At 44.0% G+C, this 18,843-nt stretch overlaps 1 protein-coding gene across 6 annotated transcripts in view; it reads left to right on the plus strand.

The window, feature by feature from the left end:
• BCAR3 (BCAR3 adaptor protein, NSP family member) overlaps positions 1-18,843 on the plus strand; it is a 213,011-nt gene that overhangs the window by 159,658 nt on the left and 34,510 nt on the right. For all 6 annotated transcript variants that reach the window (XM_033917116.1, XM_033917117.1, XM_033917118.1 and 3 more), the window contains 2 exons: positions 3,738-3,838; positions 14,742-15,400. In XM_033917116.1, the coding sequence (XP_033773007.1) occupies positions 3,738-3,838; positions 14,742-15,400 (760 nt within the window). The remainder of the gene's footprint in view (positions 1-3,737; positions 3,839-14,741; positions 15,401-18,843) is intronic.

The raw sequence follows: 18,843 nt of genomic DNA on the forward strand, positions 1-18,843 counted from the left end.
CATTCTCCACAGATTGAGTCAAGCAGAAGATACAAAATCACAGAGACTGTGTTTCTTGTATTTTATTTTCAACTGAAAGTCTAGTGATACGCCTTTGTCCTTGTTGGTTTTTTCGCCGTTTCTAGGGTCTTTTTCTCCAGATTGGCATTTATTTTTGAATTTGAATTTTGATGGAGTGGTCCAGCGAATGGATAGTTCCGTCGGTCGCCTACCTCATCATATGAATTTAAAATTGGAAAGTTGTTTTTCAAGGTTTACAGCTCTCCTTTCAGTCCAGAAGTTTAGCAGAGAGTTTGTGTCTGCCACCCCTACTTGTTTTGAGATAATAATTTGCCCAGGTCACAAGGGAACAGATTCAGTAAATGACATTGAAAGTTAGGCACTGGGAAAATGCGCGTTAAGTGTGAATTCTATAGACAGTTCTACGTGGATCTGGCTTTATAGAATACTAGCTCAAGTCATTTTCATGCCTGACTATAGGTGGAATACATAAACAAAAAGGACTAGGTTGGTGTATTTCAATGTAGGAATCTTAACCGAAAAACCTCAGCCCCACCACTCCACCGCTATAATGATTTCTAAAGCGGGAGATTTCTGTGGTGCCTCATCATAGGTAATTCGTTGTTCACTGCTGTGATTATATTCATATAAATGTTTTTTGTTTCTTTTTTTCTTTTTTTACAATGAATGAAATGATATAAAAGTGTATAAGAGTGTATACTTAACTTCTATACACAGCTGGACCTGGGAGTCTGACCCGACATGTTTCGCACATTCCGTGCTGTCTCAAGGGTCTCCCTGTATAAAAGTAAAACCAGAATACTTAGGGCAGCTGTAATGAGACTTTTCTCAACACCAAACCACCCCCCCAAAACCATATAAATCACTATGTAAATCTCTTTTCTCTAACTCACCAAGGTCGCCGTAGTCATCCGACTCGCAAGTACAAAGTCTGTGAAAGATGGCGCCGGCGTCCTCGATCCACATTTAAATACATAAATTAACATAACCACTCCCCCCAGGAAACCCATTGGTCCAATCATCCTCCAATCAGCGTAATCCAGTCAATCTCTCCATTCAGTCCCCCTGGTTCTACTGTATCTAGAGTAAAAATCAATCTCTGTTCTACCTCATTTAATCTCTGCAAATCCTTCCCACCCTCCCTCCCCGTAACCTAGATGGCGAGTGATTAAGAGGGTTACGGGGAGGGAGGGTGGGAAGGATTTGCAGAGATTAAATGAGGTAGAACAGAGATTGATTTTTACTCTAGATACAGTAGAACCAGGGGGACTGAATGGAGAGATTGACTGGATTACGCTGATTGGAGGATGATTGGACCAATGGGTTTCCTGGGGGGAGTGGTTATGTTAATTTATGTATTTAAATGTGGATCGAGGATGCCGGCGCCATCTTTCACAGACTTTGTACTTGCGAGTCGGATGACTACGGCGACCTCGGTGAGTTAGAGAAAAGAGATTTACATAGTGATTTATATGGTTTTGGGGGGGGTGGTTTGGTGTTGAGAAAAGTCTCATTACAGCTGCCCTAAGTATTCTGGTTTTACTTTTATACAGGGAGACCCTTGAGACAGCACGGAATGTGCGAAACATGTCGGGTCAGACTCCCAGGTCCAGCTGTGTATAGAAGTTAAGTATACACTCTTATACACTTTTATACCATTTCATTCATTGTAAAAAAAGAAAAAAAGAATATAATCACAGCAGTGAACAACGAATTACCTATGATGAGGCACCACAGAAATCTCCCGCTTTAGAAATCATTATAGCGGTGGAGTGGTGGGGCTGAGGTTTTTCGGTTAAGATTCCTACATTGAAATACACCAACCTAGTCCTTTTTGTTTATGTGACTATAGGTGGAAGCATTTATCCCTATGAAATGGTGGCATAAATGCTTATACCTGTATTTACCTTTCCTTCAGTCAAAGGTTGCCAATATAAAAATTATCAACATCTTCTGTCGTTTGAAGCTGTAATATGGGATAAAGATTTGAATTCTCTAAGAGCGACCTCATGCTCGTATCGGCATTTTAGGAGACAACTGGAAACATATTTGTTTACAAGAGTTTTAGGAAATTAATGTGTTACATTCAGCTGTGTGTAGTTTTTTATTCTATTTTGTAAACCGCATAGAACTTAATAGTATTGTGGTATAGAAATAAATTTTTATGTTATGTTACCTAACTACTGTTGGGTGTAGAAATAGAAGTACCAAGTGGAAACTTGGTTTGCAAGCATAATTCGTTCCAGAAGCATGCTCGTAAACCAAAGTGCTCGTATATCAAGGTGAGTTTCCCCTTAGAAAGTAAGGGAAATTCGCATGATTCATTCCATATCCCAAAAAGGTACCCCCCCCTCTCCCAAGGCCACTGGCGCGCTTCCACCCCACCCCCGGGAACCGGCATCGCCCCCCTTCCCCCGCCCAAACCCTTACCGCGTTCGGGCACCGGCAAGCAGCACCAACCCACAGGACGTGCCAGTGCCCGAAGAGCCTGCCGCTGGGCATCTGCGTATGCTCAAGGCCGCCTGGCTCCTGCTCTCTCTGAGATTCTCATGAGATTCTCGGTGTCTCTGGCAGATTCTTTGGGCATCGGCATGTCCTGTGGGTTGGTGCTGCGTGCCGGTGCCCGATCACGGTAAGGGTTTGTGCGGGCAGGGGGAGGTGATGCTGGTTTGTGGGGGGTGATGATGCCAGTTCACGGGGGTGGTTTGCGAGGCAAGATTTGCGAGATTGTTTTGCTCGTCTTGCAAAACACTCGCAAACCGAGTTACTCGCAAACCGAGGTTTGACTCTATTCCAAACTCTGCACCTAAATAGTGGGAACAGCCAGGCCACTTCCTTGGCCACATCCTCTTTGGAGTTGTACACAAATTAGGTGCGCAGGTTATAAACTAGGGGCATAGGGCAGATTTGCACATAACTACTACTACTACTATTTAACACGTCTATAGTGCTGAAGGGCATACACGGTGCTGTACATTTTGACATTAAATAGACAGTTCCTGCTCGGAGGAGCTTACAATCTAACTTGGACAGACAGTGGGTTGAGGATGTAGAACCCAAGATGAGAGCTGAAAGCAGTCTCAAAGAGGTGAGCTTTTTACTTGGACTTGAACACGGACAGAGACGGAGCCCGCTGTAAGGATTCAGGCAGTTTGTTCCAGGCATACAGCACAGCAAGACAGAAAGGATGGAGAATGAAGTTGGCAGAGGAAGAGAAGGGCACAGATAGGAGGAACTTACCAGTTGAGTGGGCTCTTGCGGGGGGTTTTGGTAGTGTGCTCAGAGAGGAAAGGTCGGATTTTGATAATATTGAGGAAGAAGTGGAAAGTTTTAGCGATTGGTTGTATCTGGGTGGAGAAGGAGAGTGAGGAGTCAAAGATGAGCCCAAGATTGTGAGCAGACAAGACAGGGAAGATGAGAGTGTTGTCCACAGAAAGAGAATGGGGTAAGTCAGGAGGTGGGTTTAGGCGAGAAGATAAGCAGCTCCATTTTAGCCATATTCAGTTTTAGTACCAGTTAGCAGTTGTTAAGACTAGTTACTGATTGCTATCACCAGTTTAGCCAATTAGTTTACACGTGTATCTGCAATCCACACCCAGAATTGGCTGCCCTATTCAGAATTTGAGGGAAGCAGCATTAATGACAGAAGCATTATTAAACCTTGGCTTCGAGCCCTTTGCTTTAATTTGCTTTATTCTTGCTCTCTCCCACCCCAGAAACAAAGAGAAAAGTGGGAGCCAGCCAGCTTGCTTGGATTATGTCCAGGAGAAGAGACGACCTTTAAAGGCTCATCAGTCTGAGAGTTATCTTCCTATCGGTATGTCCAAAAGGCTTACAATACCACTGCATGTAAGTTATTTATACATATAGTAACCAAATGGCTCCAGATCGCGGAGGACAGATTGAGCCACTACAGGTTTTATTTCCAAATTTGACACGTGTCAAATGACAGTGCTATGACCTTAGTCTAAATAGGCCAGCTAGGTGCGGGTGGAAACAGTGACAACACTTTGGGGGGTGTGGGGGTGTGGAAGGAAGGAGGCGTGTGACAGGAGTTAACGTCCAGCCCACAGGGTGTTTAGCTGAGGTGGGACCATACTACGTCCAGCCCTTATGATTAGAAACACAGTGGATGGGTGCCTGTTTCTGTCTTTACACTGACTACTTAATTTTAAATGCCAAAGCTATTTTACAGCGCTCATTCTGGCACTGGTGTTGTGCAAGACTTATCCTGCCCCAGGGAGGGGTAGGTTAAGAAGAGCTTAAAACAGCATGGTTAAACGTTTAGCAGTTGCATTGAAGTGTTTCATATTAAGAACTGTTTTTCCCTTCTGTATTACATCCATATCACCCCTGACTCTCAGTAAATGTGCTGGCCATACCCACGGTTCCCTCTTAAGTTTAGCGGGAGTCCTTCACCTACAGTCCTGCCAGTAGGGGATACTGTTTTGCTGTCACATTTTCAGTAGTGAAGGACAGGCAAACTCTGCAGGACTCCAGAGAACCTGGTTTTCTCAGTGACCGAAAACACAATAGTGAAGCACTGGTGCCAATGCAGCCAGTGGACTTCCACCAACTTAGAGGGAACCGTGGCCTTACCATGCGCATGTGTTCTGGTTAGACTACAAGTGAACAGACCATTCTTAAAAAGGACTCGCTGCTCAGGCTAACACAGACTTTTGTTCCCGCCACAATTAAAAGGATGAGTTCCAAAATCTATTAAGTACATGGTTTTCAGAAACAAGTTCATACTGGAAACAGGTTGCCTTTACAGATAGCCATAGGATGTGTGAAATTTGAACTGTAAGACATTGGAAAGACTTGGAGCCCCACCCATGCTTCGCCCACATCCATGCTCCACCCACATCTATGCCCCCTACAGTTATATGCTGTAGCCTAGTGCTTAAGGTGCTTATGTGTGTTAGTGCTACTCTTCTGAATTTAGGCACACAAAGGGTGTGTAACCAGGAGTACCTAGTTATAGAATTGCTCCTTATAGTCAAGAAAGCGTGGGACAGGCACATGGGATCTCTTAGTGAGCAGAGAGACTGGATGGGCCATTTGGCCTTTATCTGCTGTCATGTTTCTGTACTAAGCTGGAACTGAGCCCCCTGTACAAAAAGCACAAAAAATATAACTCTGTCATATGACAGCATGAACTGAGCCCTCCAGTCCCACCCCTTCCATTAGAGCAGGCATTTTAAGCACTGAGCATCACACACTATAGCAGCAGGCACTGTTCTCCCTATACCATAAGAGCAAGAACGGAGCAAGGATTATAAGAGAAAGAACGGACCTTCCTCTTATTGTAACAGAGAGGGCCTATCACCCTCCTCCCCATACCATAACACTAGGGACTAAGGGCTAGATTCACTAAGCAAACCGATCGTGTACCGATCAGTTTGCGACTCCTTAGCGACCCTGGCCCAATTCACTAAGCTTTCCTGCAATCCGCTTCCAATCCGTGCATGCAAATGAGGGGAACTGCATGCAAAGTAGGTAGGGATGTGATTCACTAAACAAATTTCCCAATCCGAATGGGCTGGCCGATCAACCCAAAAAGTGACTGCTTGGGGACCAGTCGACAATGTCTTTTCAACTCTCCAGCTCCATTAAAAGCCCTGCTCTCTGCCCTGCTCTCTCCTGCCCTTCCCCGCACTGTGAGTCCGTGGTTTTAACCCACAGGTTAAAGCTGATTAAAACCATGGGCTCACTGCCTGACAAAAAAGGAAAAAGTTAAAAAAAAAAAGTCGCGGCTCAGACGCGTGCACCCCCCCCCTGCGTCGATGCCCCACCGCAATGCTCCTCCCACACGCCGATGCCCCACAAAAGGCAGGAGGGATGCCAACTCCCTCCTGCCATGTTAAACCCCTCCTGGCCTGGCCAGGCCCACCTCCCTCCCTGTGGCAAAATCTAGTCCGGCCGGGAGCTCAACTCCTCCTGCTCCAATGCCTCCTGTGTCGACTCTGAGGCCTTAGGCCCCACCCCGGCACATCATACGATGCACAGGGCGGGGCCTAAGGCCCTGATTGGCTCAGGCTCCTACCTTGGGAGGGGCCAGGAGCACCTAAGCCAATCAGGGACTTCCTTAGGGCATCCGTCCTGCAGTTTGTTTTTTGGTGGCTGGGCCGGGCCCGGCCAGCCGGCCAGACTAGATTTTGCCACAGGGAGGGAGGTGGGCTGGGACCGGCCAGGCCAGTAGGGGTTTAACATGGCAAGAGGGAGTTGGCATCCCTCTTGCCTTTTGTGGGGCATCAGTGAATGGGGGGGGGGCATCAACGTGAGGGGGCATGCGTCTGAGTCGCGACTTTTTTTTTTAAACTTTTACTTTAACTTTTTGTAGGCCAGGGAGCCCATGGTTTTAACCCGCTTCAACCTGCTGGTTAAAACCATGGGCTCCCAGTGCAGGGAAGGGCATGAGAGATTTGGGGTGAGAGCTGGGTGGCAGGAGAGATTCGGGGCGAGAGCGGGAGATTTGGGGCAGAGCAGGGCAGCAGAGAGCAAGCTGCGGGGCAAATTTTTTGTGGGGATCGGAGAGGGAGGGGTTTCGGGGCACTTGGGAGGGGAGGTTTAATTATTTTTTATTTTTTTTAAATCGGGCAGATATTTTGCGTGTGTAAAACACGCAAAATATCTGCCCGATTAAAAAAAATATTTAAAAAGCCGGCAGAAGCCCTGACAGCAGTGACAGGAGCCTGTTTCTCCTGTCACTACTGTCAGGGCTTTAGCGATCCGTGCAGTTGACTGGGGGCGTGCCAACGATCGTCTCCATTTGCATGCAGGCCTTTAGTGAATTCGTCGGCCTGCATGCAAACGGAAATGGATCGCACATGGATCGGAGGGTTAGTGAATCTAGCCCTAAGCCCTCTTCTATTATAGGTTCAAGTAGGTTTATTATATGGCTCCAGAAAAAGGAGGACAGATTGATGCATCCGGGTTTTACTTCCATTGCCTGATTCTATAAATAGAGCCTACATTAGGTGCCACTAGGCACCCTAATCACAGATGCCTAGCAACACCTAACTAAAATTTGTGTGTAATTTAATTGTTTTTAATGAGATAAATGGCGTGGTTGACTATACCATTAAAAAACCATTTAAAATAATTATTTGAATTGGTAATTAGGGTTGTGTGTGGATATCCGAACAATGCCTAGTGTGCTGACTGAATCCCACTGTACAGCTACAGTTCACTGTACAGTCTTGAGCATGGATTTTCTCAGGTTTTTGTGCTGAAAGCAAGGACTCCTCTGAGATTGCCAAGTGTTATTGACCTCACTCTGAGTTATTGGTAACTGTAAGAGGCTCCTATTCAGTCAACCCTTATTTCTGTAATCTTAGTGTTATCAGCCAGACTCTGCATTTTTTGAGCAACATTTTTTAATAACATGAAATAAACACTCACAATTGATGACTTCAAGGCAGTTCAACTTTCACAGCATCTTCTCACTCTACCAGCATTCCTATTCAAGCTAGGTGTGTGTCCACACCTTGTGGAAATAACACTGTTCTCCAGACAAAGGGCTAGATTCACAAAGCAAACCGATCGTGTACCGATCACTTTGCGACCTCGGCCCGATTCACTAACCTTCATCCTGCGGGACGGTGCATTTACAAACACCAAGGGCGCTGACTTCAGAAGCTATTTTGTACCAAATAGCCAGTTTCATCCCAGAGGAAAGCTTTGTGTTCTGGAATAGATATTTAAACTTTTCCACCACACCATCTACAAGAACAGCAAGCTCTTCATCTGTGAATCTGCGTGCTCTGACCTTAGTGTTGAACACTCCCTGTGCCTCCATATCTCCTGCAATTGAAAGTAACAGCCATGTTAGAATAATGACCCCCCTCCCCCGAGTACTCTCATAACGCCATACCCTCCAACCTTAAGGTTTAGATATAAAAATGCCCGTATATGTCCTGGAATTTAAAAGAACTGCCAGGTTACACCGAATAACCCCCTCACAACCTCCCCCCTGATCCGCAGGCAAACGGCTTATACTTTTAAACAACTTACCAAAATAAGAAAGAGAAAATGGAGAGTTGTGAAGCCAGCTTATACCGAATAACCTACCTCCCCCCTACCAGAGGGTACAGTATCAAGTCAGTATCAACTGAACCTATGGGTCTCCTCACACCCTCCCCCCAATACGCGATCAAACCGCAACTTTTAAACAACTTACCAAAAAGAAAGAGAAATAAAATGGAGAGGAGTTAAGCTGGTTAGAAGTGCGCACTACAAACTTAGAGATCGCTCCGTAAAAAAAGGACGAACTCGAAAAATTCCTCCACCAGCAGCTCCGGTCACAGCTTAAACAGTTCACTCACAAACCTCCAATGCAATTGCTCCTTACAAAACCTCCAACTCTATAAAATTTTCAAAAAGCAACGGTCACAGCTTCTACAGCTTGCAACAGAACTTCAGAAAAGAAGAGGTTGCGCTAAACTACAGTTCTTTATATTGCATTTTTTTTTACGACAACAATGCTTTGCAGTCGGCTTATTCACCACCTGCCAATAATGTGCGCGATTAAACCCCACCCCATTACTACGCAGTGAAGTCCTAAGAGCTAACGCATGTGTAATTTACTTCAAAACCAACAAGGATACTGTGTGCATGAGCTTCGATCGCTCTTACAGCAATCCATGTGCGCGAATGGGGGCATGCTTATGATCAAATCATTTGCATGGACAAGCTTTACTGAATCGATCGGCCTAAAAGACTCGGACATGGATCGGATCGCTTTGGGGACTTTAGTGAATCTAGCCCTTAGATAGAGAATCCAAGCTGTGTCAGATTGTTAGAATTAAAGGGTAAAAGAAACCTTGTGGGAGAATAATGCTAACTCGGGTTCTCATGCAGCCATGTGGTCTCAAATATGGCAACTGTTCTCTCATACTGGAGAAGAAGGGCGGGGCTTCAGCTCTGTGAATGCAGCCTAGCTATCTGGTAGAAGCAAGGCCCCCCTGGGGAATTAAGTCCACAGAGCACACCTTACTCATACATCTTAACATAAAACACTTAAACTTGTTCTTATATAAGAAACTGAGCAAATGCCCACATAAAGTGGGGGCAGAACACCTAGCAACACCTAAGTTGAGGTGCTCTCGGATGCCTAATGATGCCTACCTAAAAAGTAGGTGTGGTTAGAGGTGGAAAATAGAGGTGGCAAACTTAAGCATCGCTAGGCATTTGAGGTAGGTCAGGGGTGTCAAAAGTCCCTCCTCAAAGGCCGCAATTCAGTCGGGTTTTCAGGATTTCCCCAATGAATATGCATGAGATCTATTAGCATACAATGAAAGCAGTGCATGGAAATAGATCTCATGCATATTCATTGGGGAAATCCTGAAAACCCGACTGGATTGCGGCCCTCGAGGAGGGAGTTTGACACCCCTGAGGTAGGTGCTGGTGAATAAGGAAGGGATGATTCTATAAACATCACCCTGCACTGAGTGGTGCTTATAAGTTAGGTGTTGCTAGGCGCCTTTTATAAACTTGAGCCCATAGTATATAATATTTTAACTATAATGTTTATCACTGAAACATATATTAATAAAACAAATGCAAACTCATACAAAACCTGCCTTTGATACTAGTCTAAAAGGAATTTCAAAAAGAAAATGAAGAGAGGTTCCAGAAACGGTGTCATAGTCCAAAAAACTGAGAAAGCAAATTTCTAAGTGTTCTTGTTGCAAACTGTGAAAAAAGAAATGTCAGCCCTTAAATTCTGTAAGGGCTGGTGTAATATTTATATGGTCTAGTTCAGTGGTCTTTGCTAATTTTTAAGTTGGGATTGCTTTAGGTCCAAAAGGGCTGAAAGAGAGCTGACATATCTTGCTATGTGGGTCCACAACACTAAGCATTGTATGCCGACATCCGTCTACATTAGAACACCAGGCCTCAGTCACACTTGCACAAAACAGAGAGTTCCTCTTCAAATATAGGATAAGTGACCACAATCTGAAGGTACTCATGTAATCAAAAATTAAATGAAAACCTGCAGATGTCAGACTCCGCATGCAGTGTAAAACCAGAGAAATGCACTTTTTCTCTACAATACAAAATATAAAGACAGCAGATATAAATTCTCAGAACTGACATTTTTTTCAGTCACTAAACTGAAAAGAAAATCATTTTTCCTACCTTTTTGGTGATTTTATTTTTCTAATCATCTTGTTCCAGTCTTTGGTTCTGCTTCCCTGTGCTATATCTTTTCTCTCCTTTCTTTCTTTCTCATTCCTTGCCCTACATACAGTACATCTTTGGCACTGATCTGTCACATTTAACTTTCTTTCTATTCTCTGCCTCCTTCTCAAATATATCTTGTTTTCTATCGCTTCTCCCCTCCATCCATCTACATCATCACCTTCCTGTCTTTTCTCTTCCCCTCCATCCATGTGCACCATCTTCTCCCTCAGTGCCTCTCTTCCCAGCTACTGGTTCTCTGAATTCAAAAGGGCCTGGGATAAGCATGTGGGATCCCTCGGAGAGAGAAAAAGATAATGGTTACTGCGGTTGGGAAGACTAGATGGGCCATTTGGCCTTTATCTGCCATCATGTTTCTATGATGTCTTCACTAGCAGCGATTAAGCCAGGCTGCTCCAGCAGAACCCAAAGCCTTACCTCTGCTGTATCCCATTCACATGGCAAGAGGAAGTGGTGACAAAGGGAATGCACCCAGGTTCTGCTGGAACTGCCAGTGAAGACAGCAAGTTTGAAGGGCAACCAGTAGGGATGGAGGGAGAGGGAGTTAGGGAGAGATGCCTGATATGTGGGTGATAGGGAAGTGAAGGGTGAGGAGTCTCACAATAGGAGAAAGACTTGCCTGAGCTTCCACAGAATTCTTCAATACAAGGCCTATGACCTACATCTAGTGGATAAAAGTACAATAAACAGCAGAGGTCATCGTTGTCCAATAGGTCTTGCATTGGAGAACACTGTAGTTGAATAGGGCAAATTTTAGCATGATGCTTTGTGGCTGATGTGTCTTCCTATCTGTAGTGACCATCACCATGTTTTCCCATCACCTGGCAACTGTGGTGCTTCTGAAAACATGAACTATAAACCTCCAACAGGAAGGAGGGATGGGGAGCACGTGGAGGATTCAGAAGTATGTCAGTGTTCATTTGCTGTTTGTTGCTCTCTGATCATGTGCAACAGGAATGTGCTTTATTAAGAACACCAGATGCTAACTGATAATATTCAGTTTCTACAGAATGTGTTTTATAAATAGAGCAAAGATTTAATTAAGGAATGCAAAAGAATAGTTCTTGCCTTTGACCCTTGCTAAGCACTGTTAGCATAAGTCATGGCTACCAGATTTAGGTCATATTTCAGAAACAAGTCTATGTGTAAATAGTCGCATTTACCCATGTACATCACATACAACCTATGAATACCGATTCATAAAAGCTACTCTTTATGTCATGTAAAGATGCACAGCACTTATAGATTTCTTAGTGGATGGGATTTAGGCAGGACTAAAATGTACCCCACCCTATTGGCTCCCATCCTTGTTGAGATATAACTTTCATTCCCCATACTACCTTATGGGCCCCTTAACTTGTAAATTGCCGTGAACTTGTACTGGATAAGTGCGATACAGAAATTCAGATTAGATTAGATTTTATAAAGGAATCGCTCATATATGGAGACAAATCCCACATTGGGTATTACATCAGCTTAAAGGCACCATAGGTTTCTAAAAAGTGCTTGTTTTGGCCAGAGTAGGGTTACCAGATGTCTGGGAAAACCCAGACATGTCCTCTTTTTAGAAGACTTCCAAGTGCCCAGATGGACTTTCCAAAACTTGGCAGTTTGTCTGGGTTTTGGAAAGCCCCGAGCTTTGGCCATGTCTGGAGTGCTTCTCAGCATGCGTGGTTGATGTCATACACACCACACATGCTCGGAGGCCCTCCAGATGCAGCCCAGAGAGCGGGAAAGAAGAGATGAGGCTTTATGGGGGGGGGGGGCTGTGGGTGGAACAGGGTGTGGCCATGCATCCGGGATTTTACGTCACTAAGTATGGTAACCGTAGGCCAGAGCTTTACACAAGGGAGTAATGGAGCCATTCTCCCTATTCCCATGAGGTTTATGTTCACCTCCAAAATTCTCCAGGAGGATGAATTACTGAAAGAGAGATTAATGCTGTCCTTCAACAGCCACCAAATCTGAAACAAAAATGAGTGAAAAGCAAACTCCCAACAGAAGCCGAAAAGAAGAGAATGGCATAATCCTTTGCAATATAGCAAACTGCAAAAACATTCATCATAAAGGGATTCTGCTCATGCTTTCCTCAAATATTGTATATATTATTTCAAGTAGAAAATGTAAAGGGTATTATATCAGGGAGACAGGAGAGACGCTAAAGAGAAGAATCAACTCACATGGTTTCACATCAAACACCACAAACCTTGGTGAGTGAGCATTTTTCAGAACCTGGGCATTGCATTAATGATCTTATGGTCAAAATACTAAAAAGTAACTTTAATATAATCTAGGAATGTCAGATGATGAAATACTTTATACATCCACCTGACAAGACTTAACAAGATCTGGGCTTCCTACATACATAGTAGATGATGGCAGATAAAGACCCAAATGGTGTCAGGTCAAAAGCGCACCGGGACAAAGGCGCGCGCAGACAATTGAGCGCAGCGTGGAGGCGCGCACCACAGAAAATTACTGTTTTTAGGGCTCCGACGAGGGGGGCGTGGGGGGGAAACCCCCCACTTTACTTAATAGAGATCGCGCCGCGTTGTGGGGGCGTTGGGGGGGTTTGAGGGGTTGTAACCCCCCACATTTTACTGAAAACTTCACTTTTTCCCTGTTTTTAGGGAAAAAGTTAAGTTTACAGTAAAATGTGGAGGGTTACAACCCCCCAAACCCTCCAGAACGCCGGCGCGATCTCTATTAAGTAAACTGGGGGGGCTCCCCAACAAAACCCCCCGTCGGAGCCCCTAAAAACTAATTTTCTTCGGCGCGCGCCTCCGTCTTGCGCTCAGTTGTTGGCGCGCGCCTTTGTCTTTCGCGGGGTTGTCTATGAACCGACCCAATTAGTGCATCCAGTCTGCCCAACCTGATTCAATTTAAATTTTTTAAATTTTTTCTTCTTAGCTATTTCTGGGCAAGAATCCAAAGCTCTTCCCTATCACATTATACAGTAAACCATAAAATGATATTGCTTTGTCACCCTCTGATCACCCATCCATATCTTTGTTTCTCACTCTTCCCCCCCTCAACTTCTACCTTTCCTTCAAGATTGTCATCAGATTGCTTTTCGTGTCTTCATTTAGATATAATATTTTGATGTTGTCATCTTTGCTCATAACTGAGCTAAAGATAAAGGCTTTGCCTTTGAAAGCTTGTCAGAAGTGTATTAAGTTAGTCAAATAACAAAGTTATCAACTTATTTTTCTTTCATTTTTATTTATTACCTTTAAAGTGGACAACCACTCTACTTTTCACCTCTACAATGAAACCAAGTTGAAATTGAAGCCTTACTACTTAATTAGTGGCCCTTATAGGTGCAGATTTATATAGGGTTACCAGACGTCCGGATTTATCCAGACATGTCCTCTTTTTAGAGGACTGTCCAGGCATCCGGATGACTTTTCAAAACATGGCACTTTGTCCAGGTTTTGAAAAGCTTTGAGCAGATGCAATGCGGTAACATTAAACGCATGCACGCATGTGTGCGATGTCACAGCGTCGTATCCACGCAGATGCCCCCCAGATGCAGCCCAAAGATGAGGTTTGTGGGACCGGGGTTGGAGGACAGAACGAGGCAGGGCTGTGAGCAGGATGGGGCGGGGCCAGGCAGAACGGAGCGCATCCTCTCTTTGCCCAGCAAAGATCTGGTATCCATAGATTTATAAAATGGGGCAGCTACACGCGAAAGTGACACCACTTATGTGTAGGAGTTGCACACTCATTATTTTCGTGTGCAAGTGGTGCCTCTTTCCGTGTGAAAGTAGCCAGGTTTGTGCTATTTATTTTTCCAATGTGTATATGGCTGCTGTTGCTGAACGGGCTGGCACATAAAAGCACAGTCCTGCAGGTATTTTAGAAAAGGCTGTGCTTCAGCAGAGGCACTTCCAAAATACTACCAGAATTGAGAATATCCAGATCTGGATATCCTTAATAGCCATCTAAACTAAACTAAACCTTAGGTTTGTATACCGCACCATCTCCACAAGCGTAGAGCTCGGCACGGTTTACAGGGTTAGGTTGAAAAGGAGCTACAATGAAGGGTTATAGGAAAGGAGCTAGAAAGATAAAGAAGGTCAGGGTACCAAAGAGCGGGAGGTGTTAGATTTTTGAAAAGAGCCAAGTTTTCAGATGTTTGTGGAAGGATTGGAGGGAGCTTGAAATTCTGAGCGGGGATGTGAGGTTGTTCCAGAGTTCTATGGTTCTAAAGGGGAGGGATGTTCCTAGTTTTCCTACGTGGGATATACCTTTTGCAGAGGGGAATGATAGTTTCAGTTTTTGGGAGGATCTATTGGAATTAGGGTTAGAGGAATTCCAGAAGGGTGGGATAACGGGAGGGAGGATGCCATGTAGGATCTTGAAAGCTAAACAGGCACATTTAAAGAGGACTCTGGAGTGAACTGGGAGCAGTGAAGTTTGGACAGGAGTGGGGAGACGTGGTCGAACTTGCCTTTAGCGAAAATAGGTTTTAGATAAAATGAGTTCTTAATGATTTTATTTTTCTCCTGCAGGTTCTAGACACTCATCCCAGATACCAGGAATAGATGCAAAATTGTGTCCAAAGTCCCCAGTATTTAGAACGGGTAGTGAACCAACTCTAAGTCCAACCACAGGCCGGAGGTTCACCTATGAAGGTTGCACAGGGGAGGCACTGCGAGGATCAGATAGCCAGCTGTGCCCCAAACCACCACCTAAACCCAGCAAAGTGTCCTTAATGAAGACACCCCAGTCTTCCACAAGCTGGCCCAGTTCAGAAACAAACTATTGTGAGCTAAACCCTTCTCCCCCTACAGACTGGGCGGGAACAAGGCGGCAACTATTCTCACACAATCATAGCTCGGTGGAATGCCTACAAGCAAGTGAAGAAACAGGGCAGGCCACATGCCCAAACTACGAAATAAGCTACTTGAATCTGGACTCTGAGGACAATATATGTCAGAGCTCAAGGGATGCACCGAGAGAGCAGGATGACAAGAGGGAAAAGGAGAATGAATTTTTCAGGCCAGTGTTTGAGACAATATCTTCATTTAAACCAAATGACTTTGAGTCCCCCCTCCTCCTTCCTGAAAACAAACCTCTGGAGACACTGATGCTAAGAAGAGCAAAAGAACTTTTCACAAACAACCATCCCAGGATTATTGCCAAACACATCCTTAAAATGGACTGCAAGGTAATACGTTTTCAGGATCTCTTTCTTTTCTTTAAATTAGGATATGTGCTTTATATATAGTAAGGGGCCTGCTTAATGAAGTAGGTGGCAAGAGAAGGGAATGCCATGATAGGGTGAAATTCCATGCCAGGCCACACTTTTAAAGCAAGATTTTTACAGACTTTAAAAGGCAGGGGATCTTCTGAAGCTTGACTAGTTGAAAATGGTTGCATGTTCTGTAGAATGACAGTAACTGGAATGACATATTTGGCTCATCTTAGATTTATTTCCTGCAGTTTAGTCATTGCAGAGCCTGCCTCAGGAGATGGGGAATGGCAAATAGCAACCCATACAATTGCAGAGCAATCCAATCTTTCATGTCATTGATTCCTGTCCACTGGCCCAGCTGAATGGTGCTTTGGCAGCACTTGATAGAGCCAGTGAGGCTGCTGTTGGCTTATTGACTGCACATGGCACTGATTGCACACAGTGGTTATAATACTAATAATAGGCATTGACAGGGCAGGATTAATCCTTCAATGGGCCCAGGGCAAACAAATATACTGGGCCCCCACCCCTGTCTGCCACTGAACAACACAAAGCTAACATATTCCAGTTAATAAATTACAAAATAAAATACTTTATTTCTACCTTTGTTGTTTGGACATTTTGTTTTCCAATCATGTTGGTCCCAGTTTCTCTTCTACCTTTCTGTCCCTTCTGCTAATTCTCTTTCCAGTGTCTGCTCTCCATTTGGCTTTTCTCATCTCTCCTGTCTTGTTTCATAGAAACATGATGGCAGATAAAGGTCAAATGGCACATCCAGTCTGTTTATCCACAGCATCCTTTATCTTCTCCTCTCACTAAGAAATCCCACATGCCTGTGCCACACTTTCTTGAACCCAGACACAGTCTACCGGGAGACTATTTCACACATCTAACACCCTTTTTGTAAAAAAAAAAAAAAAAAATTCTTAGATTACTCCTGAGCCTATCACCCAGGAGGTATGGTGTCTGCCTAGTGCCAAAAATCCAAGATGTTACAGAGATCTTGCTGAGACTCATCAAGTCTGATGTCTATTTTCCAATGTTGCTCATCCATGTTGGCACTAATACTGCCAGATACCCCTCTGAATGTATCATAAATGACTTTGTGGCTCTGGGAAAGAAGGTGAAGCAGTCAGGTGTTCAGGTGGTATTCTCATTGATCCTCCCTGTCGAGGATAAAGGCCATGGCAGAGATGCTTGCATCTTGGAAATGAATGTGTGGATGGTGTCATTGAGAGCGTTTTTAGCTTTTTGGACCATGGAATGATTTTCTAAGGGCTGCTGAGCAGGGAAGGTGTGCATCTATCAAAGAAGGGAAGAAGTGTCTTCAGCAGCAGACTGGCTAACCTACTGAAGAGGGCTTTAACCTAGAATCATTGAGACAGAGTGATCAAAGCCTCCAGGTGAGTATAAGTCTTGAGGTAAATGAATCCTAAATACCTCTACACAAATGGGAAAAGGGGGCAGTATCTGGAAAGTAGTATATACTAATGCTCAAAGTGTGGGAAACAAGGTTCTAGATCTGGTGGATTTAGTGGCAATCACAGAGACAAGGTTCACAGAGAACCATGACTAGGATATAGTTATATCTGCAACTACTACTGCTACTCCTTTATAATTTCTATAGCGCCGAAAAGTGTATGCAGCACTGTACATTCAAAATGCAACAAACAGTCCCTTCTAAGAAGAGCTTATCTAATCTAATCTAATCCTTAGGTTTGTATACCGCATCATCTCCACGTTCGTAGAGCTCGACGCGGTTTACAGTAGGAGAAATAGGAAGGAACTACAACAGAGGGTTAGAGGAAGAAGTGTGAAGAAAATTTAGAGGACTTGGGATCCCAAGATATAAGAGTTTCCTTGATTCCTAAGTTGGAGGGAGCCTTACATTTTTTGAGAAAAGCCAGGTTTTCAGATGTTTGCGGAAAACTTGGAGAGAGCTCAAGTTCCGAAGAGGGGAAGTAAGGTTGTTCCAGAGCTCAGTGATTTTGAAGTGGAGGGAGGTCCCTAGCTTTCCTGTGTGGGAAATGCCTTTTAGCGAGGGGAAGGATAGTTTTAATTTGTGGGAGGATCTGGTGGTATTAGGGTTTGAGGAATTCCAAGAATCTAATTTGGATGGACAGACAGGACACATAGGTGGGGCTGGGGAGTTTCTTGCAGAGAATGATAAGATGGACTGTATCGGGCTATAATCTGTTCACAAAAGACGGGAAGAAAAGGAGGGGGAGTGGCATTATATGTTAAAGATCATATTAAAGCCACACAATTGCAGGAAAGGAAAATGTATTTACATTGGTGTTGATATACAGGCTTCCTTCACAGACAGAAGAAGTAAACAAGAGATTTAATAGTAGACATTCAGAATATAGATGTAAAAGGAGAAGTATTACTAATAGGTGATTTCAACTTGCCAAATGTTGATTGGGATATCCCTATTGCAGGGTCTTCTAAAAGTAGGGAGATCCTGGATTCTCTACAAGGAGAACTGTTCCAACAATTGGTAATGGTACCCATGTAGGATGGGGCCATACTGGACTTAGTGCTTACAAATGGGGTAAGTGTTTCTGATTTTATAGTAGGTGATCATCTAGTATCCAGGTGGCTTAAGATTAAGACAGGTATAGAGAGGGATCATTCAAAAGCAAAGGTTTTAGACTTTTAAAATATTTAATTTTGTTCAGATGGGGGATTGTGTCAAAGAATTGTCTGGATGGGAACATCTGGAAGAAGTAGGAAAGCAGTGGGCAAAGGAGCTATTGTAAGGGCAACAAACTATTTTGTAAGTAAAATGAAGAAGAAAAGAAGGCCGCTTTGGTTCTAAAAAGTAGTAGTTGAGAAAGTAAAGAAAAAGAGGATAGCTTTCATAAACTACAAAAGATTGCCGAAAGAAGATGGCAGGCAAAAATATCTGGAAAAGTTAAGAGGCTTGTTGAGTAGTCAGGAAAGCTAAGATGCAAATGGAAGAAAAAATAATTGACATGGTAAAATGGGGGGGGGGGGGGAGCAAGACTTTTTTTAGATATATTAGTGATAAAAAGAAGTACAAAAGTGGCATTGTGAGACTCAAAGGTAAAGGGAAGGAATATGTAGAAACTGATAAAGATAAGGCTGAACTGCTTAACAGATATTTCTGTTTAGTGTTCACAGCTGAAGCTCTGGGAGGGGGACTGCAGAATACAAACAGAAAAAGAGCTGGAAGTATGATAGACCCTGAGAGATTTTTCAGAGGATTGTGTTAGTGAGGAACTAGCTAAACTAAAGGTGGACAAAGCAATGGGGCTAGATGGTGTACATCTGAGGGTACTGAGGGAAATTAGGGAAGTTCTGGTGGCTCTGCTGACTGACTTTTCAATGCTTCTCTAGAATGGGGAGTGGTGCCGGAGGACTTGAGAAGGGCAAATATAGTACCTCTCCAC

Source organism: Geotrypetes seraphini, chromosome 12 (genome assembly GCF_902459505.1).
Source record: "Geotrypetes seraphini chromosome 12, aGeoSer1.1, whole genome shotgun sequence".
NCBI classification, from domain to species: domain Eukaryota; kingdom Metazoa; phylum Chordata; class Amphibia; order Gymnophiona; family Dermophiidae; genus Geotrypetes; species Geotrypetes seraphini.